A 20,874-nucleotide genomic window follows, 5' to 3' on the forward strand; every position below is an offset into this window, starting at 1 on the left:
TACATAAATAACTTAGAAAGGATCTTCATATGGGTCCTCCTCGTCATAATCATCATCCTTTTCGTATTCGTATACGATGGCACTTGCATGAGAACTTAATGATTGTGCCTCCAAGAATGGTAATGAGACTTGATCCTTAGCCTTCTTTTGCTTTGCTGATGTGGACAAGTTGAAAGTAGTTAGATCTTGCAACATTTCTGGAGTCTCGTTAACTTGTTGTTCTTCATCCTGTTGTAATGCTGATTTGATTAAATCGTAAGTATGCTTGGTGGAATCTATTTGGAAAGAATATGTAATTGATCTCCCTGACTTTCTTCTATTAATTAGATTTACATTGAACGTCTGATTATTTAACCCACGAGGTATATTGAATTTATCCAATTCATATTTCAAAGTTTCATCATCTAAAGACTTTGATAATTTAGGATATATATTTATGACGGATGTTGCCATAAATTGAATCAATTCCAAGGATGAAGGATAGTTATCCAAGGCAGGGTTTTCAACCTCTGGGAAATCCTTATGGTAAGTAGCTACTAAGGTAGCATTGGGGGATGCAATGGAGGAAACAAACTGAGCCAGCTTATCGTTTGGGATATAATTTAAGGAATCTATTATTAATAAGATTTTTTTATTATTATGTGTTGTTGTACTGCTTGGACTTGGTAAATGAGATTGAATAATTTCCATCGTCTTAGTCAAAGAGGATGTGTTTGTCACTTCAATGAAGTGAGATGCGTAGTCCGGTTTGTTCAACGTTTCAAATGCAACATAGATAACTTTTAAAGAGGAATTAGTCTTGGTGTTGTGGATGATCTCGTCTATTAGATGGTTAGATGTTTGTGCCACACTGTCCAGACAAAGGATCAATGGTGAGGATTCTGTCAGACAAAGGACCCTTTTCAAAAGGATAGCAGGGTTGTGGGTTGTGCTTGCCATGCTTAGCTATCTTTTAATGCAATACCAGAGGATGATGGATGCTATAGACAAACATTGTAAATCAATAATTGTAGCAAAGATGAAAGTCATATACAACTTAATAAGCTTACTCATCGCGAAATTTACTTATTATCGGACGGGTAACACCTTCAATTAGAAAATATTTTTCAATAATGAAAAAAAATAAAATAATAAGCTCATCTCATCTCATCGCCTTTATTTGCAGTCAGTGGATAAAGCATAGATACCAAAGTGTCAGCCAAGAAATATCTACACATAATCATTGCATCACAATGGGTAAAACTAAAACTAGAGGTAGAAAGCTTTTGAAAAAGCAGCAAAAGGATCAATTCCAACCCACGGCCGCTGAATCTAACTCCACTGAAGATCATTATTCAAATGAGAAGAATGATAAGTATGATGATGAGAAGGATGATTCTTCTGTTAACTCTAACCAACAGATGTTTTTTGGGGTTTTAGATAGAGAGGAACTAGAATATTTTAAGCAAGCAGAATCTACTTTAGCAATGGATGCCTTCGAATCGCCAGATGAAAAATCCCAATTTGTCACCAGTATCATTGATGAAGCTAAGGGAAAGGAATTGAAATTGGTCACCTCCCAAATTTGTTCCAAATTAATGGAGCGTCTTATCCTAGATTGTGATGATACTCAATTGAAAAGCCTTTTCCAAGCTTTCAACGGTGTCTTCTACAATATGGCATGCCATAAATACGCATCGCATGTGTTAGAAACCTTACTTGTGAGAAGCACGGCCCTTGTAGAAAAGGAATTGTTGACACCAAGTTTTGACCAGGAGGAACATAATAATGATGATGATGCTACCGTTTATGCATCTATGGAGAACATGTTTTTATTCATGTTGAACGAATTGAAACCTCATTTAAAGCACATGATGAATGACCAATATGCTTCTCATGTTCTAAGATTAATCATTTTGATTCTTTCCTCCAAAGTATTGCCCAATAGTACTCAAAATAATTCTACATTACGTTCTAAGAAATCCAAGATTGCCAGAAAGATGATTAATATTAAAGATACAGAAGATTTTAACAAAGTTTACCAAACTCCAGAATCATTCAAAATGGAATTGCGTAATATAGTTAACACATTATACAAGGATTTCACCAATAATGCCCAATCTCGTTCTGATATTACCACTACTCAAGTAACCAAATTTAGAGAATATTGCGTCGATAAAGTTGCATCCCCCGTTGTGCAACTGATTATTCAAGTGGAAGGTATCTTTGATAGAGATCGTTCCATTTGGAGATTAGTATTCAATACATCTGATGAGAAGGATTCCAAAGAAGAATCATTTTTGGAATATCTGTTATCCGATCCTGTCGGTTCCCATTTCTTACAAAACATTATTGGGTTTGGTAGAGTGAAATATGTGGAGAGACTTTACAATCTATATATGAAAGATCGTATTGTTAAATTGGCCAAGAGAGATACCACTGGATCCTTTGTCGTACAGGCATTATTGAAGCATTTGAAGAGTAAAGAAGTGAAAGAAATCTTAGATGATGTGGTTCCTGAATTGAGTATCTTATTGAACTCAAACATGGATTTTGGTACTACAATTATTGATGCCAGTTTAAAGAATGACAATTACTTGAGAGATCAAGTTATTGAACAATTGCTTAAGAAATATTATCCAAGAGAACAATTGGAGAAAAATGTCTTAGAGAGTTGTCTGAATTTAAGCTCTTCCACTTTGGGTAACACCAGAGATGATTGGCCAACTGCAGAAGAAAGAAGGCGATCTTTATTTTTGGAAAAGTTGATTGATTACGATGATACATTTTTGGGCATCACCATTGACAGTATGTTGAAATTACCAGAAGTTAGGTTATCACAAATGTGCTATCATGGTGTGTTTTCTCATGTCGTAGAAAAAGTTTTACAGACCAAGAGAGTGAAAGTTGTCAAGAGGAAATTATTGCTGAATATTCTTTGTAAGGATGCAGTCAATATGTCATGTAATGCGTACGCTTCTCATATTATGGATAAACTATGGGAATTCACTGCCAAATTGACATTATATAAGGAGCGTATTGCAACGGCCTTAACAGCTGAATCTGAAAAGGTAAAGAATAGTACCTACGGTAGACAAGTATGGAAGAATTGGAATTTAGAACTTTACCAAAGAAAAAGATGGGATTGGAAAAGGTTGATTAGGGAACAAGAACAAGAACTATTCCCAGACAGTAGACCTCTACAGCCAAAAGGCACATATCCAACAAAGAGGAATAGTGATGATAATGACCAACAACATACCTTCAAGAAGCAAAAATATGAAAAATAGACTTTAACTAGCTACCTCTGCATAAATAAAAAATAGAATATAATTTGTATAATACTGATCTCCAAAATCATATCCGTTACCAAATGTTTGCACCTCTTCTGCAACGGACACCCAAATATCTTGCCACTTCATTAAATATTTCATTTAGTTCCTCTTTCGAGTATTTCTTTAATTCTTCCCTTATCTCTGCATCGGATATTTCATTAATGTTGATCTCTTCCACTTTTCCGGATACAATCTTTGCAAAGTCTTCTTCTTCCTTCATTGCAGGTGGTAAACGTTCATAAAACTTGGCCAATCTGTACAATTGTTCGTCTCCTATGTTCTCAAACTTTCCTAAAGTTGCAACAAATAAGTGTTTTTCCTTTAACGTTGGAATATCACCATCAAGATTGGGCATTGGAGCCAACGTGTCGTTCGAATCAGTCTTAGTCGAGTTTATTGTTCTCCTTATCGCTCTTTCCTCGATATGGCTTAACTCTCCTTGTAATTCCCCGACTAATTCTACCAGGTCTCCATTAGTGGCGAAATCTGTTGGATCAATGGCTGACTCTTTCACTTTCAGAGTAGAAAAATTATCGTCAAATTTCTTAACATCAGCTCTCTGTTTATCCAATTGTAATTGCATAACACTTTCACCGGTCTTTGATATCAACAAGCTTTGCTTCTTAAGAATGGCATGCAAATCATCGACTTGTTTCTTCAAGATTTCAATATCGTTTGTCATGTTGCTTACAGGAGTATTAATCGATATTATGATGACACTGTTATGGTCGGGTGAGTCTATATGCTTGCTATATTCTATGTTTATACTTAAAGGAAGGGGTCCCTGTTGTTTTCGACACAAGATCCATTATCGAGAATTCGCGAGGCAACATTACGTAGTGAAATTTCAGATCGTTCGATACATTTGTTTATAAATGCAAACCACCGAGACTATTCGTAACATTGCTCAAGCTGCTGGGGGTCTTCTTCTTCTGGGACTGCTCTTGACGTTCACGGTTTCTTCTTTGCGACAGTTTCCCTTTGCTGACCTCATCGGCAGCTTTCTTCAGTCTGTCGATCTCTTCGTCCTTCTTGGCTAGTTTACGACCACCGCTTTCTAGTTCATAATTCTCTAAAAAGTCATCAAGCATGGACTCGAAATCAGCACGTTCCGCCTTCATGTCAAAGGGTTGATAACTTTCTTCTTCGTCTTCCTCAAGCTCCTCCTCGTAGTTTTCGTAGCTTCCTATTAAATTGTCGTATTGGTCATCTAGTACTGTCATGGTTTCCGTACGGGCAATGGCACTGGAACTCATAGAAAACCCCGATATATCAGACATGGCTCCCTTCTTATGACGATCCTTTCTCTTCTTCTTCCCACCTGCTTTGCTCTTGTTTTGGATATTCGGAAGATCACCAACAAGATCGTTTTCTTCCTCATCTGTCAAACCTCCTTCAGTTGGAGGTGCCACACTTTCATTGGCAAATTCATCATCAGAGGCAAATTCATCTTTATGTGCCTTTTGCTTTTGTACCCTCCACACATCTGTTTGATAGTCAATATCTTGTAAGTCCTCTAAATTTTCAATCTTATCAAATTGGGCCATCTCGTCATGATAATGTTCATCTTCAAAATTATCTATCTCATTCATATCCCATTCATCAAATCCATCTTCAAACTCCTCTTCATCTTGTGCCTCACCACTGCCCAATAATTGCGCAAAAATATCATCTTCATCTTTGTTCTCTATCTTTTCAACTTTCTTGGTTTTCACCACTTCAACATCATCATTCACCACGTATGCTTCATCCTCCAATGCTTCCAATACTTCTCTCAAAGCAGGATTCATGTCAGGTCTAAACCCAGCAATATCATCTACTACATCTTGTTGATGTAACAGATAATCTTGTTTGGCCATACCTCTTTGGAATACAGAAGTTACTGGGGCGTTTTCTGTGTCCTTATATTCAGGTTCAATGAATAAATCTTCGATATTCTTCTTGGTGCCCGTTTGCTCCTTCTCCTTGTCACCCTTGGCAGGGATGAAGACTGCTTCAGGATCTTGACCTATAGGTTTCAAATGCTGGGTATAATCATATGTGGAATCATCGAAATCAATCCCGTATAATACGGCTTCACCTACCTTTTCATTACCACCTGATGGAACATTTCTCTTCACCACTCGTGGTTGAGTTCTCTTAGCCTCACGATCAGCCTTATGATCCGTCACAGGAACTAGAACATGTGCAGAAGCATCTTCATCGTAGAAATGTGGATCATCGTGTGGTCTGTGGACAACAGCAAACTTCTGAGCATTTTTCTTGCTGAATCTCTTTGACATTTTTATTAGTGTATCTTATAAGATCTCTTTAGTAGATGCAACGTTGTCCTTCCAGCTAAACTAGACTATGTATCTTACATACAAAATAGTACTCATCTCATCTCATCTCATCGCAAATTTCAAAATTTTTCACTCGTTTTCCACGGCTACAAAAATTTAATACCAGGACAATAATAACAATGATAATATTGCCCATCGATTCCTATTGATCTCATTTCCCACTAAAGAAGGAGACCCAGAAATAAACAAACACATGTTCATATTATCCAAGATATCAGACCTAGTAAGGATCCCTCCGGATCAATTCCACCGAGATACAATTTCTTCTATCACGCACGAATTAAATAATAAATATGCAGATAAGATTGTCCCGCACATCGGTCTCTGCATAACGATATACGATATCCTGGAAGTGGACGAGGGTCAATTGAAGCCCGGTGATGGTGCGTCATATATAAATGTGACTTTCCGTGCTTTAATCTTCAAGCCGTTCGTTGGTGAGATCGTGACTGGTTGGATCAGTAAATGTACCGCTGAGGGGATCAAAGTTTCCATGTTAGGGATGTTTAATGACGTTTTCATACCACAGAAGATGTTATTTGAAGGATGTTATTATTCTCCAGAGGATTCCGCCTGGGTTTGGCCAATGGATGAAGAGACGAAATTATATTTTGATGTTAATGAAAAGATCAGATTTAGAATTGAACAGGAAGTATTTGTTGATGTGAAACCAAAGTCCCCCAAGGAGAGAGAACTGGAACAACAACAATTACAACGTCAACAGGAGGAAAATGGGAAAGAGGGAGAAGATAAAGAAAAAGATAATGAGGTTGAAATCATAAAGATTGAGAAACCTCCTGCATATGCATTGCTTGGTAGTTGTCAAACAGATGGTATGGGTTTGGTAAGCTGGTGGGAATGATTTATTTAATGGGCAGGTAGTTCACTAGAGGTATACACCTCTTGTATCATTTATTTAATTAATATAATTAATTGAGACAATAAAAAGCAGCATTTATATAATAAAACTTTGTGGTTTGTTCTTTTTTGAAACGTAAAAGTGTATTCGATGACATGTACTTAGTATATATGTTATAGGTGCAACATGTTAGAATATTTAATTAATGTGAGTATGTGTACATTAGTCCTTCTAATTGTATTGCATATAACGTGAAGTGGAACTAAATTTCTTGTAACCATTGATAACTTTTTCCACTGCCTTTAAGAAATCCTTTTCAGAGGCCACTTTCCTTCTTGCTCTAATGGCAAACATGCCTGCTTCGGTACAAACGGATCTTAATTCAGCCCCGGTTGTGTTTGGGCATAGTCTTGAAATCAATTCCCATCTTATATCACGTTCCACACTCATGGATTTGGAATGGATACGGAAGATATTTGCACGACCTTCTAAATCAGGAAGTGAAAACTCCACTTTACGATCAATTCTACCTGGTCTTAGTAATGCAGGATCTAATGTGTTTGGTCTATTTGTAGCAAACATCACTTTAATATTACCACGAGGATCAAACCCATCTAATTGTGTAATTAATTCCAACATAGTTCTTTGCACTTCATTATCACCACCAGCACCATCATCAAAACGAGCTCCACCAATGGCATCAATTTCATCAAAGAAAATAATACATGCCTTCTTGGTACGTGCCATTTCAAATAATTCTCTAACCATACGTGCACCTTCACCCACGTATTTCTGTACTAATTCGGACCCGATAACTCTAATAAATGTAGCATCTGTTCTGTTGGCAACAGCTCTGGCACATAAAGTCTTACCAGTACCTGGAGGTCCATAAAGTAGGATACCCTTTGGTGGATCGATACCTAATGTAGCAAATCTTTCAGGAGACAATAGCGGTAATTCCACAACTTCTCTTAGTTTTTCAATTTGGTCCTTACAGCCACCAACATCTGAGTATGTAACATCCGGTTTCTCTTCCACTGTCATCATGGTCACTGAAGGGTCAATTCTGGGTGGAAGTGGTAATTCAATATTATATTTTGATCTATCCACCCCGACTCTCATACCTTCTTCGATATCAGTTGGGGAAACACGTTCACCCAACCCGACAACAAACTTAGCAATCTGTTTCAAGTTGATAACGTATTTAGCATCTTCATCTTCATCTTCACCATTTTCGCCTGATCCGGTGGTAGATGCATTGTTCGTGGTAGAAGTTGCACTTGCTGCACTTTCTCCTTCACCTTCCTGTTCTTCTTCGTTCCCATTGCTCTTTATGATCTTAGTACAACGAGCCACTTGTAAAGGATGTTCTTCACTTAGACGTTGTCTGTCCCCCATAATATCCCATAAATGAGAGGGAGCCAACCCGGTATCACTTTCCCTCACCCCAGATTTCTCCTTAATCTTATTCTCAATGGTCTTCAAATCCTTCTCAATCTCTTTCAATTTGGCGGCGTATGGAGCAGCACCGTATGTCTTTAACACTTGAATATCACCTTCTGATAAGGGTACGATCTTGTCCTCTTTGGCCTTCTCTTTCTCGTCCTCGGCGTCCACTGGAGCCTTATATTTCTCCCAATCTTCTTTTGGAGGCATTGTAATCTATTTTAGTCTTTGAAAGTGTATGTTTTGAATGGGTTCCTCTTGAGAGTGTGTTCCCATTAATGGATGAATGGTCCTTGTAGTTCAAAAGAGGTGGCAAATTTCAAGATTTGATAATAAACTAGGGCTTAGATAGGGTTAGTAGCCCTAGGGTTTGTTTTCGGAGTTTTCCATCCGGGTAACAATAAAATACAGTTACTATAGAATAGATAGATAATATAACATTAAAGAGATGATATTACTGTGATGACGATAGATTTGAGCAATAGCGTCTATAAAAGTGGATAATATCTATGTAAAATACTAAAGCAATCAATGTAACCACATTGCAATGGTTTGCCATGAGGTATACCCCATAACAGCCACGCCAAAGATTAATACCAATGAATCCAATACCATTCTCAGTATAGTCTGTTCTCCCCAATAAGCTTTCAGATGCAATAAGGGTGGATAGATGTAAATTAACGGTATACATGCAAATGATCCCACTAGGGAAACAAATTTGTCTAAGTCATTGGCGCCCACATATGCGATGAACGCAGTGAGTAACACTATTATGCATCTGAAATAGTTTTTCAACCATTTGACCTTGGGGTTATTCTTCCCTGATGCAGAGATTGGGAAACACCAATTTTCTAGGATCTTAATTGCTGGGAATAACTGTAATGGAGTGGATAACAATATAGCTAGAGCGTATAATAATTGAACCATTAGTGTATAAGGAGAATCGTGAGGAAAATTCAATAATACGACCGTCTCCACTTTCGACCCAAATGCAGAATAACATAATAGACCACACGAGATGAAAATAACAGTTACAATGCACATGACCATAGATAAACATTTGGAGAAATGTTGAGGGTGGGACATAGATTCCTGGATGGGGATTAGTAGACCAATACCTTCAAATGTAAAGATTGCTGTACCGATGAATAACGACCAATCTGACTTGTTTAACCAGAGCATTGTCTTGGAGCTTATACCATTTTTTATTATGTATGACGTGGAGTAAAAATAAACATACACTAGACCCAGTAGTATAAATAAATCAGCAATTAATGCTGTACCACTCAATTTTGCAATATTTCTTGTTAGAGATAAAGGTACAAAGACTAGTTGTTGTAAAAGGATATATGGAGCCAAAGATGAAGATGACGATGGTGAAGATGAGGAAAAGAAGACGTTCTCACAAAATACTTGAAGATTAGTCGCTGTAAATACAGTGTATGCAGCAGAAAAGCCAATTTGTGATAACACAATGGACCAAAGAATGGCAAACTTCATCTTTTTGCCATAAATAATTTGTCCCATATCACCATACCCATCCACCTTGACCTTGTCCTTCGTTTGGATCAAAGTTAAGAAACAACCGTATGATATTAGGGCACAAAAGAATAATGAAAGGGAACTGAACCCATAACCACCATTATGGAATGCCTTGGGTAAAAAAAGTACACCAGTTCCTACGAATGATTTCAGTAATAGAAGGATTGCCCTAAAAGTGGAAGATTTATGTTTATTTTTATGGCGACGTGAAGTTGTTGGTGACAATAGTGCTGTAGATTCTGTTTCCGATTCGATGACTTCTTCCTCATCGAGTCCTTCTTCTTCTCCTTCTTCCAGTTCTTCCTCTGATTCGGAAAGGTCTTCACCTGCAAAATGACCATATAAAGTTAAAAATTCAATAAAATTTCTGGTAAAGAAGTTTGGCAATTGATTGGGGTTCCCGTCTGGGTTTCTTCTTCTTTGTCTTTGAATGATGAATGATCTTCTAAATCCTCCAGGTGCCCTCATTTCGTCAGTTGTCATCATGGAGACCGGTATATTGTTATTATTTCTAACTGGAGAGTTATTTGTTTCCGTATTATTATTATTGGTGAATGAATCAACAGAAATTGCAGAGAAACTCATTGACCTTTTCCTTTTTGAATCAAAGTTATTCATGGGATTTGATTGAATGGGAGAAGCAACTGCAGGAGGAGGTTGATGGATCTGAGTTTGAATAGGGGACATACCTGTTGTTGTTGTTGCTGCATTTTCGTGTTCATTGGTCCATTTATATAAATCTCTAGTAATATCGCCTCCTTGCAACTTCAAGTCGTTTGTAGTATTAACTAAATGTCGAGCTACCAAATCAACTACCCTTGGAGCTGGATTGTTTATATCGACGGAAGAGGAGGATATAATTGGGGCCTCCGGTAGGAAGGGATGGTTCTTTAGGGCATTGGTTGTGGATGATCTTCTACTTCTTGACTGACTTCCACCTTGGCTATTGCTCCTGCTTCTCGATGTGTTCTTGTTTGGAACTGGGGATGACATCTTGTGAGATTGCTAGCTTCCTGACAAGTAAACTTTGCCTCTAGTTCTGTCATGAAGATTAATTAAACATAATCATTCTCCTCTTGATCTGATAATATTTTCCAAAAATCAACGATTATGTAAGCAAGAGTGCGATTGTCATGTCATTTGTTTTGTATATCGATATAGTTATATTCCTGTGAAAGATAAAGCCAGTATTTGTGTATTGCAATTGCGTTTAGTTATAGTCAATTTAATATTTGTGTTTAAAACGAGGTATTTAAAGTAATAAATAAAGGTTTTACGTTTAAAACTATTTTCCGTACAAAGTTGTATTCTCATCTTGGATCCACCACGTCAAACGGTCATTTTCTCTTTCCACCTTTATAGCAGAAATTGTTTGCTTTATTTATGTTGTTTTTCGATTTAGAGCCCTCCTTAACTAAACATTTAAATTTTTTCAACCATCATTCATTGACAAAACAAATCTTAAACCAGGTCGTATATACGCACCCTCATAGACTCCAAATGAGTATACAAAGTAAGCATAGATCCATGATATTCAGTTATTTTAACAACCGTTAACTTGGAAACTTAATCACTTTTTTGCTTTTTTAAACAATATTAAAATTTCTGTTACCGTCGATCCCCATAATTAGCTCTAGTTCTAAATGCAGACACTGGACTAAAATAAAGCAAAGAGCTAAGAGTCTTCTTTTCTTTTGTTTCGACAAAATAATTATTGTTAGGATCCAAATTTGTAATGTGGTTTGTTAAAACTTGCCCAATTGTGGAGTCAAAACTTGATAACACGGTTTGCATGTTCCAGTTTCTTGGAATAAGATATTAATCTAATCAAAAGTGGTTTACTAATGCAAAATTTAAGTTTGGACCCAATGTCAATACCTAGAATATATTAATCTGTATTAATATTAACGTTATTACTCTTTGAACAATTACGTAATCGGCTGACAGTGTCCCCTAAAAGTGCGACACAACATTTAAAGTAAAATTGCACTGGATTATGGGCAACCAAGCTTCCATTAGGGATTCTTAAACAATATTTAAACAAATATTCTCTATAAGTTTAACATAGCTCTCCGAAAACTGATTTAACTCTTTGACAAATTTAAAGAAACGAAGACTCTCTTATACCAGGGCATGCTTCCCAACAGAGATCTCGAGGACAATATCGACAGCTGCATATACGCCTCCTTCATCCAACTACCCACAATGAGTCCACTAAATGTGTTTTCCTCACCATTTGTGCCAATAATCGTCTATAGCCAATCACAGCGCACAATGAATGCTTTACCGCTTCTCCGCGCTTTCGGTCTTTATGGACTATCTGGTATATATACACACATACAAGCACATACCCTACTGGCAACCACAACGACTCGATTCCACCATTCAATCAATACTCGCAACTAGTCCAATCATGCTATCACTCAAGAACAGGGTCTCGTCTCGACTCCCCGCCTGGGTCGCTCAGACCTCCAGGAGAACACTCGCCTCCGCAGCATCTGCTACAGAATTCAAGTCCCCCTTCGGCAAGGACTACAACATCATCGATCATGAATACGACTGTGTCGTCGTCGGTGCTGGTGGTGCTGGGCTTCGTGCCACTTTTGGGCTGGCTGAAGCAGGTTTCAAAACCGCTTGTATCTCCAAATTGTTCCCCACTAGATCTCATACGGTCGCCGCCCAGGGGGGGATCAATGCTGCCTTGGGGAATATGCATCCAGATGACTGGAAATGGCACATGTATGACACCGTCAAGGGCTCCGACTGGCTCGGAGACCAGGATTCAATCCATTACATGACGAGAGAGGCTCCAAACTCCATTATCGAGTTGGAACACTATGGGATGCCCTTCTCGAGAACAGAGGAAGGGAAGATCTACCAACGTGCGTTTGGGGGTCAAACTAAGGAATACGGGAAGGGAGAACAGGCCTATAGAACCTGTGCCGTCGCTGATAGAACGGGACATGCCATGTTACATACTTTGTACGGGCAGGCTTTAAGACACGATACTCATTTCTTTATTGAGTTTTTTGCCCTAGATTTGTTGACTCACGACGGGGAAGTCGTTGGTGTTATTGCTTATAACCAAGAGGATGGGACCATTCATAGATTTAGAGCTCATAGGACCGTCATGGCCACGGGTGGATATGGGAGAGCTTATTTCTCATGTACTTCAGCTCATACTTGTACTGGGGATGGTAATGCCATGGTTTCACGTGCTGGATTCCCCTTACAAGATTTGGAATTTGTTCAATTTCATCCATCAGGGATTTATGGATCAGGTTGTTTGATTACCGAGGGTGCTCGTGGTGAAGGTGGGTTTTTAGTTAACTCTGAAGGTGAAAGATTTATGGAACGTTATGCCCCCACAGCAAAGGATCTGGCATGTAGAGATGTCGTTTCAAGAGCCATCACCATGGAAATTAGAGCAGGAAGAGGTGTTGGACCAGAAAAGGATCACATGTTTTTACAATTGAGCCATTTACCACCTTCCGTCTTGCAAGAGAGATTACCAGGTATCTCTGAAACTGCAGCCATCTTTGCAGGTGTCGATGTTACCAAGGAACCAATTCCAATCTTACCAACCGTTCATTATAACATGGGTGGTATCCCCACCAAATGGACAGGGGAAGCATTAACCATAGATGAAGAAACTGGTGAAGATAAAGTTATTCCAGGGTTAATGGCATGTGGTGAAGCAGCTTGTGTTTCAGTGCATGGTGCTAATAGATTAGGTGCTAACTCACTATTAGATTTAGTTGTCTTTGGACGTGCTGTCGCTCATACCGTCGCTGATACTTTACAACCAAATACTCCACATAAACCTGTCCCTATGGATATCGGTAAGGAATCCATCGCCAATTTAGACAAGATTAGAAACGCTAATGGATCCAGATCTACTCACGAAATCAGTATGAAGATGAAAAAGACAATGCAAAAGGATGTCTCTGTGTTTAGAACTCAAGAGAGTTTGGATGAAGGTGTCAGTAACATTACTGCTGTGGATAATTCATTCAAGGATGTCAAGATCTCAGATAGATCCATGATTTGGAACTCTGATTTGGTGGAAACTTTAGAATTACAAAACTTGTTGACTTGTGCCACTCAAACTGCTGTCTCTGCTGCCAATAGAAAGGAATCTCGTGGTGCTCATGCAAGAGAAGATTATCCAAATAGAGATGATGAAAACTGGATGAAACACACGTTGTCATGGCAAAAGGACACTGGTGCTCCAGTGGAATTGAAATACAGAAATGTCATTTCTCATACTTTAGATGAAAAGGAATGTCCCTCTGTACCACCAACCGTCAGATCTTACTAGATCATGCACCCTTCCAAATAGAGAGCCGCAAGAGTTATGATTACTATTAAAATATTATTTATTCATTATCTGTTTACGACAATGTCATCTTATTTATACTTATTTATCTACGTACTTATTTATTATTATATTATATTACATTATATAATTTATTTCGTTAACATAATGGAAAAAAAAAAAGATTGATTTCTAATTAACAATTTATTAAACTACGCAATCGCCAACAGATAAAAATGGAGAAACCACAACTACGTATAGCGATTGAAGGATGCTGTCATGGGGAATTGAACAACATATTTAAAGAAGTTTCTCGTCTCCATCAGCAAAACCCAATAGATCTGTTAATAATTCTCGGAGACTTCCAAAGTCTTAGATCGACGGCAGACTTCTGTTCCATTAGCATACCACCCAAATACCAAAAACTAGGTGATTTCCATAACTATTATAATAATGATACCTGGGGACCCCCCGTCCCCACTTTATTCATTGGTGGGAATCACGAATCCATGAGACATTTAATGCTATTGCCGCATGGTGGTTACGCCAGCAAAGATATATATTACCTGGGTTATTCCAATATGATCTGGTTTAAAGGTGTTAGAATTGGTTCACTGAGTGGGATTTGGAAGCAATGGGACCTGGAAAGGTCCAGAACTGAATGGAGTCAATTGGAAAGAAATCGATCATGGCAAAAAAATGTCAGATCGTTGTATCATGTGAGGAAAAGTGATGTAATCCCACTATTCATGGTTAGGGAAGATGTAGATTTAATGCTGAGTCATGATTGGCCTAATGGAGTCGTGTATTATGGTAATATGCAGCAATTGTTGAAATATAAGCCGTTTTTCAAACAGGACATTGATAAGAGAGAACTAGGTAGCCCAATTAGTTGGCAATTGTTAAGAGAATTGAAACCAAAATGGTGGTTAAGTGCTCATTTGCATGTAAAATTTGAAGCACTTATTAAGCATACAAAGAGGACGTTGAATTTGTCAGATGATGCAGATGTAAGGAAAAATAATGATGAGATTGCCTTGAATTTGTCGTCAGATAGCGAAGAAGATGTACCAAGTACATTTCAACCAGAGAATAAAGATGAAATAGTATTAGATTTATCTAGTGAGGAAGACACGAAACAAGTACAAAAGCCAAAGAAGAAAAAGAAGATCAATGCTGCGAAAGAGACTAAATTCTTATCTCTAGATAAGTGTTTGCCCAGGAGGAAGTATCTTGAAGTGATAAATGTTGAAGCAGATACTTCGCACCCATCATGGCAGAATGCCCAAATGTATTGGGACCCTGAATTTGTCCATAATTTACAATATATGGAGAAAAATAAGGGCATTATGAAAGATACCCCACTGGAACAAATGAATTGGAATCATATAATAAGAGAATCTGGATTTTATGACAGAGATATTGATTGGTCACTGTATACAGTACCTAACTATACACCTGGGATCCAAAGAAGGGAAAATGAACAGACAAAGCTATTCATAGATAGATTTCTTACTTAAAAATAAAAAGTATCTAATGACATAAAAACCATAGTTATTGAATATAAAAATTTGAAAGCGAATGTGAAAGCACTCAGAACTTGAAAACTTGGTCCTTAGAATACCCTAATTCTTGCAAGAGACCTGTTAATTCACCTTGATCAGTTGGTTTAGCCTTCTCCCCTGAATATGCCTTCATGAAAGGTGGAGGTCCACAAATGAACAAATGGGTATCCTCTTTTGGTCCTGGAGCATTCTTTGCAATGAATTCCTTGGAAATGAATCCCAATTCCACTCCATTCTCCTTACCATCGTCCAACTTATCCACAAAGTAAGTCACCTTAACTTGATCAGGGTACTTTTCTTGTAATTCATTCCATTCCTTCTTCAACAAGATATCTGAAGATGTTTTATTCCCGTAAAACACGTTAATCTTTGTCTTGTCTTCAGGGTTTCTGGCAATATGGGAAGCTAATTGATACAATGGTGTGGTACCAGTACCAGCACCCAATAAAGTGATCGACTTAAATGAGTTTGGAACCCATTGCCATTTCTTGATGGGTCCCTTAAATGAAACAACATCGTTAGGCTTCAAAGAGAACAAGTGAGAAGACATCTTCCCGTCATTGTAATGCTTGATAACTAGCTCAAAAGTACCCTGTTGGTCCAATGGAGACACAGGAGTGTAAGGTCTGACGACGTTATTCCCCTTTGCCGTGACGTACTTGGTGAAGATGGCGGATGCCAAAGTCAAGCCTGTGATGGCGTCCTCTGAAGGTAATTTAAAAGTAAAACGTTTGGTATCATGGGATTCGTCCTCGATCTTCACGATGGGCAAATCAATCCAGTTACCGTCCCCTACGAAGACTCTTTGTTTCTCCTTCTGAACAGCAACTCGAGGACGGGTGTAGAAGTATGCAGAGGTGGCGATGGCGGCTGCCCCAATTGCGATTGGTACAAACCTAGTGCTTGGTCTTGATAGTCTTGATAGCATGGTCCTATATGTTGTTGGCGTGCTCTGTACTCCTAGAAATAGTGTAATAGATGGTCGATCTGGTCACCGATAAGTTTATTTCAGTGGAGTCGATTGATTTGAACTCCGAGAAAAGTTTCAAAAGTTTCAGATAAAGGGATATGAAAAGAAAAGTAACATGGAAAGAAACCAGTGTTGATTGGACAGAAAAAACCAACGCAATGTTACCTAAATTGACACATAAGGAATTACTAAAGCTGACCAAGGCTAGGTGTATCCCACCGTTACTCCCTCGTTTTTACAAGGGCCAAGCCGGTGGGCGGGTCTGCATCATTGGTGGATGCGAGGATTACACGGGTGCTCCTTACTTTAGTGCTAATGCTACAGCATTGATGGGATGTGACTTGACCCACGTCATTTGTGATAAGGGTGCAGCTACTGTTATTAAGAGCTATAGTCCCAATCTTATGGTTCATCCGTATTTGAGACCGACTTCTTCTTCATCGTTTAATGAATACTTCGAGAAGATCAAGGGTTTGTTGCAGCGGATCCATGTTGTCGTCATTGGACCCGGTTTGGGTAGAGACCAGGAAATGCTGGTTTCTGTTAAACGAATTATCAAGTTCATCCTTGAGGAGCACAAGGGAATGGTTCCTATTGTAATTGATGCAGACGGACTGTATTTGGTGAGTCAAGATGAGGAAACTCGTGACTTATTGAAACAATTCCCCAAGGGCCGTATCATCCTGACACCCAATGTGGTTGAATTCAAAAGGATTCATGATGTGTTGAAAAAAGATGGTCCTAACGATGAAGAGACGACCGGATCTGTGATTGCCAAAAGATTGAATTGTATTGTGGTTCAAAAGGGAAGAGAAGACCAAATATTTACACCTGACTCCAATTCAGTTATTTTATCAAATAATTGTGAAGGCAGTTTCAAGAGAGTGGGTGGTCAAGGTGACACCCTTTCCGGTACCATTGCCTGTATGTTGGCTTTTAGTAGAACTAGATACGATTTCAAGGTTTGCACGCCTGAGGAGGAAGAGAAGCTTGGTCACCAGGACGTCAAGATGGAGTGGCTGGACTACGTTGCTTTAAGTTGCTATGCTGGATGTAGCGTTACCAGGGAATGTGCCCGATTAGCTTTTAAGGAGACTGGTAGGGCCATGCAGACAACCGACTTGAATGATCGTGTTGGTCAGGTATTTGCCAAGTTGTTTCCATTGTAGAAAAATCAATATGTACACGGTATCCCTCATATAACTAAGTTAGTATCATTAAATGAAAGAATAAGCACGCACAGTTGTTTACTCTTAAATCACATTTGAATATATTGAATCTTGCTTATTTGGAAAAAGGTTGTTCAGGTATCAAAAGTCTTCTTTTTTCAAACAGGAAAAGCAACACTTTTCTTATATGCTTTAATTAGGTACTAGAGGAGAGTAAGGAAACATGAACAAAAATAATCTTCCATCTTTTAGTTTTCCAAAATTGTTTTGTTGCAATCGTATTTATATTGCAAAACAGGTAAAAAGTACCTAATTAAATAAAACAAAAAGGCATATAATTATGTATAGAATATAAAATACTTAATAGAAAGAAGAACTAGATTTAAACCACTTAAATAGAAATAGAAACATCTGCGAATGACTCATGACGTCCGTACAGAGTTTTAACCGTAGTACTGTAACTAACATTACTTGTACCACTCCATGGTTTGTATATATATTCTGTTGTACTAAATGTGTACGAATTGAACATTGTCTTTGTAACAACCTTTGGACCATTGCTCCAGTAGCCTGATGATGATGTTGGGATTTGTCTTGATGATACGTTCTTCGAAATCGAACTACCGACAGAACTCTTAATACTAGAGGTTGAGTAGCTTGCTGAAGTTACTTCAGTTGCTGCGGTTGATAAATGACGTGTGGTTGATCTGGACCCCATCGATGTTGTAAGCATTGTGGAATACGTTGAAGCAGCAACTGGGTAGGTGGTGGCAACAGTGGTTGGCTTACCAGAAGAGTCGGTAGTGGTGAAGAAAGAAACAACGTCAGTCTTGGACGAGGTACCAGATACAATCACGGTGGTGAATGGAGGTGGCACGCCAGAGGTAGAGTTTGGTTGCAAAGTGGAAGTAGTACTGGAAATTGTGGTTGAAGCTGAACTAGAAGCTGAACTAGATGCTGAACTTGATGCTGAACTAGATGCTGAACTTGATGCTGAACTAGAAGTTGGTGCTAAAGTGGAAGTAGAACCTGAATTGGAGACAGAGGCGGAGCTTGATGTAGAAATAACGACAGAACTCGAAGTAGAATTAAAGAATGAGCTCGAAGACTCGTCTGAAGAAGATGATGTGGGATAAGATGAAGATTCGCTGATTGCTGAACTTGAACTTGGGATTGTCAAGATAGAACTTGAAGAGGACATCGTTATGGTTGAACTTGAACTTGGAAGTGGTGAATAAGTAGGTGGAACAAATGACCACGATGACCATGAGGAACTTCCGGCTGGGGTCTCGACCAGGACAACAATCTCTGCAGTTCCCTTACCATTAGGACCAGTCAATTCTGTTGTTAGCACAGTTTGTGTAATAGTTTGTGACCCACCGTATGGAACCGTGTATGTGACGGTTGTAAGTTGTTGTGGACAGCTTGCGGCAAGGGCAGCTTCATTAGCCAAGTAACCAGTGAAATCAGTATGTGTTACTCCATCAGGATCAATAAACGAAACATCATAATTAGCAGTACCTAAACGATTCAAATAATTGATTTGGATTGGATATGCTTGTCCCTTTTGTAACAAATAAGTAACACTATCAGTGCCAGCACCAAAATGGGAATATGATTGGAAGAAACCTAATGTATCAGCGTATGGAGCATAATTGGCCTTACCAGGACAACAATTATACACATGTGTGTCACTGAACAAAAAGGCAAGGTAATCATCACTATCAGTAGCTTGGAAAGTATAAGAACCAGACACTGGTGGGATGAAATAAGCTTTAAATTCTGCAACGAAATCAGTAATCAAAATGGTAACACCATATAATCTGACCCATGTTGGAATACCCAAGAAGGTTGAATGAGAGTAACTCACTGTGGTAATACCTGAGGTAGTACCATACAATGGATATTCCACATACTCAGCGGTTAAAAAGTATTGGAAATCCTCAAAGAGACCAAAGAAGAAATCTGCATAAGCAAATAATCTCACGTCGAACCCACTAGTTGTTGGAGGATCAGGTGGTGGAACACACCCTGCAGATGGTAGGATAGGTTCCACTGTAGTTGCCATAGAAGTGATACTTGGGAACGAGAAAGGTGGTGGGATGACAGCTGTGTCAGTACCAGTGACCAACATCCCATTAGAGGTTGATGTGAAATATTCAATAACCTCTGAGATTGTTGACCCATCCTTAGTGACCGTAGTTAAATATGGAGATGGTAATGAGAATGGGGGAATAGTGGATATTACGGTAGCCGTTGCAGGCCAGTCACTAATTTTTGTGGAATAAAATGAAATCAATTCAGATACTGTTGAACCTCCGTTGACAACAGTGGAGACATAGGGAGATGGTAATGAGTATGGAGATGGAGCATCGATGATAATGATAACACTAAGCGTTGGATATCCATTAGCACCTGTAACCAAAGTAGAACTTGTAGAGGTCACGGTTGTATGTCCTGTCCATAGACCACTTGTAGTTGTAGTGACATGGTTTGCACAAGCTTGTTGTAAAGTATTGGCGCCAGCAAGATAACCAGACCAATCTGTGTGAGTTGTACCGGATGGATCGACAAATGCTGCATTCAATACAGCAGTCCCTGCAGTATTCGCATATGTAATGGTAATTGGATATGCAACACCAGCCTGTAAGGTGAATGATGCACTTGCCACACTGGCACCAGAATAACTCCCATAGGCAGCCACGTTAATGGAGAAAGTAGCATCATAACTTGAACCACAACATTGGAAAGAGGTGGTATTACTGAACAAAATGGCAGCATAATCATCTGAACCAGTTAAGTCAAAAGTGTATACACCAGAAGTTGGAGGAATAAAGAAGGCTGTGGCTTCAACGACAAAAGAGGTTAATAGGATATTAGTACCATAAATTTTTCCGTAGTTAAGAGTAAGAATACTAGGTGTGACATCAAAATTCACATTTGTGAGCCCTGATATGGTGCCATAAGATGTCCCCGAAGTATATTTGCTCTTGGTAGAAAGGAAGGTCTCGAAATCACTTCCTGATACAGAAGCAGAATTGTAGGTATATATGGTTGCATTAAACCCGACGCTAGTTCCGATATTATCGGATACAGTTGTACACACGCCAGAGGTGGCCTGTGCGTGAACACCCATGCTTAACCATGACATGAGCCATGTTAAGAGTAGGACATTCACTTTAATTTTATTGAATGAGACTATCATGATAGGTAAAAAAAAGATATTCTTTTTCTCTTTTTGAGTTATCGGTAAGTAGTCTAATACTAGTAATAAGTTGGTTGTGGTTTTATAATCCAAAGGACCTGGAAAAAAATGGGGTGGAGGGGAGGGGGTATCTCTTATATAGAA

The 20,874-nt window shown here is 38.7% G+C and overlaps 12 protein-coding genes across 12 annotated transcripts; 5 read left to right on the forward strand and 7 right to left on the reverse strand.

Annotated features, from left to right (window-relative positions):
* Window positions 1-12: 12 nt before the first annotated feature.
* Window positions 13-939, reverse strand: IKI1 (Elongator subunit IKI1; the record flags this gene model as incomplete). The annotated part of the gene is made up of 1 exon (XM_003677016.1): window positions 13-939. The coding sequence occupies one exon, from the start codon at window positions 937-939 to the stop codon at window positions 13-15; it is 927 nt and encodes a 308-aa protein (XP_003677064.1).
* Window positions 940-1,112: 173 nt separating this feature from the next.
* NOP9 (RNA-binding RNA processing protein NOP9) lies at window positions 1,113-3,269 on the forward strand (the record flags this gene model as incomplete). The annotated part of the gene is made up of 1 exon (XM_003677017.1): window positions 1,113-3,269. The coding sequence occupies one exon, from the start codon at window positions 1,113-1,115 to the stop codon at window positions 3,267-3,269; it is 2,157 nt and encodes a 718-aa protein (XP_003677065.1).
* Window positions 3,270-3,345: 76 nt separating this feature from the next.
* On the reverse strand, window positions 3,346-3,996 carry MRP8 (Mrp8p; the record flags this gene model as incomplete). Its single annotated transcript, XM_003677018.1, has 1 exon — window positions 3,346-3,996. One exon carries the CDS (start codon window positions 3,994-3,996, stop codon window positions 3,346-3,348), a length of 651 nt encoding a protein of 216 aa, XP_003677066.1.
* Window positions 3,997-4,183: 187 nt separating this feature from the next.
* On the reverse strand, window positions 4,184-5,596 carry LTV1 (ribosome biogenesis protein LTV1; the record flags this gene model as incomplete). The annotated part of the gene is made up of 1 exon (XM_003677019.1): window positions 4,184-5,596. The coding sequence occupies one exon, from the start codon at window positions 5,594-5,596 to the stop codon at window positions 4,184-4,186; it is 1,413 nt and encodes a 470-aa protein (XP_003677067.1).
* A 253-nt stretch (window positions 5,597-5,849) lies between these two features.
* On the forward strand, window positions 5,850-6,518 carry RPC25 (DNA-directed RNA polymerase III subunit RPC25; the record flags this gene model as incomplete). Its single annotated transcript, XM_003677020.1, has 1 exon — window positions 5,850-6,518. One exon carries the CDS (start codon window positions 5,850-5,852, stop codon window positions 6,516-6,518), a length of 669 nt encoding a protein of 222 aa, XP_003677068.1.
* A 228-nt stretch (window positions 6,519-6,746) lies between these two features.
* Window positions 6,747-8,171, reverse strand: RPT1 (proteasome regulatory particle base subunit RPT1; the record flags this gene model as incomplete). Its single annotated transcript, XM_003677021.1, has 1 exon — window positions 6,747-8,171. The coding sequence occupies one exon, from the start codon at window positions 8,169-8,171 to the stop codon at window positions 6,747-6,749; it is 1,425 nt and encodes a 474-aa protein (XP_003677069.1).
* Window positions 8,172-8,489: 318 nt separating this feature from the next.
* Window positions 8,490-10,496, reverse strand: AVT3 (Avt3p; the record flags this gene model as incomplete). The annotated part of the gene is made up of 1 exon (XM_003677022.1): window positions 8,490-10,496. The coding sequence occupies one exon, from the start codon at window positions 10,494-10,496 to the stop codon at window positions 8,490-8,492; it is 2,007 nt and encodes a 668-aa protein (XP_003677070.1).
* A 1,285-nt stretch (window positions 10,497-11,781) lies between these two features.
* On the forward strand, window positions 11,782-13,824 carry SDH1 (succinate dehydrogenase flavoprotein subunit SDH1; the record flags this gene model as incomplete). The annotated part of the gene is made up of 1 exon (XM_003677023.1): window positions 11,782-13,824. One exon carries the CDS (start codon window positions 11,782-11,784, stop codon window positions 13,822-13,824), a length of 2,043 nt encoding a protein of 680 aa, XP_003677071.1.
* A 233-nt stretch (window positions 13,825-14,057) lies between these two features.
* DBR1 (RNA lariat debranching enzyme) lies at window positions 14,058-15,341 on the forward strand (the record flags this gene model as incomplete). Its single annotated transcript, XM_003677024.1, has 1 exon — window positions 14,058-15,341. The coding sequence occupies one exon, from the start codon at window positions 14,058-14,060 to the stop codon at window positions 15,339-15,341; it is 1,284 nt and encodes a 427-aa protein (XP_003677072.1).
* A 73-nt stretch (window positions 15,342-15,414) lies between these two features.
* MCR1 (cytochrome-b5 reductase) lies at window positions 15,415-16,314 on the reverse strand (the record flags this gene model as incomplete). Its single annotated transcript, XM_003677025.1, has 1 exon — window positions 15,415-16,314. The coding sequence occupies one exon, from the start codon at window positions 16,312-16,314 to the stop codon at window positions 15,415-15,417; it is 900 nt and encodes a 299-aa protein (XP_003677073.1).
* Window positions 16,315-16,454: 140 nt separating this feature from the next.
* On the forward strand, window positions 16,455-17,525 carry NNR2 (NADHX dehydratase; the record flags this gene model as incomplete). Its single annotated transcript, XM_003677026.1, has 1 exon — window positions 16,455-17,525. One exon carries the CDS (start codon window positions 16,455-16,457, stop codon window positions 17,523-17,525), a length of 1,071 nt encoding a protein of 356 aa, XP_003677074.1.
* A 391-nt stretch (window positions 17,526-17,916) lies between these two features.
* Window positions 17,917-20,730, reverse strand: NCAS0F02360 (uncharacterized protein; the record flags this gene model as incomplete). The annotated part of the gene is made up of 1 exon (XM_003677027.1): window positions 17,917-20,730. The coding sequence occupies one exon, from the start codon at window positions 20,728-20,730 to the stop codon at window positions 17,917-17,919; it is 2,814 nt and encodes a 937-aa protein (XP_003677075.1).
* Between the last annotated feature and the right edge of the window lie 144 nt (window positions 20,731-20,874).

The sequence above is a fragment of the Naumovozyma castellii genome, chromosome 6 (genome assembly GCF_000237345.1).
Source record: "Naumovozyma castellii chromosome 6, complete genome".
Lineage (NCBI taxonomy): Eukaryota > Fungi > Ascomycota > Saccharomycetes > Saccharomycetales > Saccharomycetaceae > Naumovozyma > Naumovozyma castellii.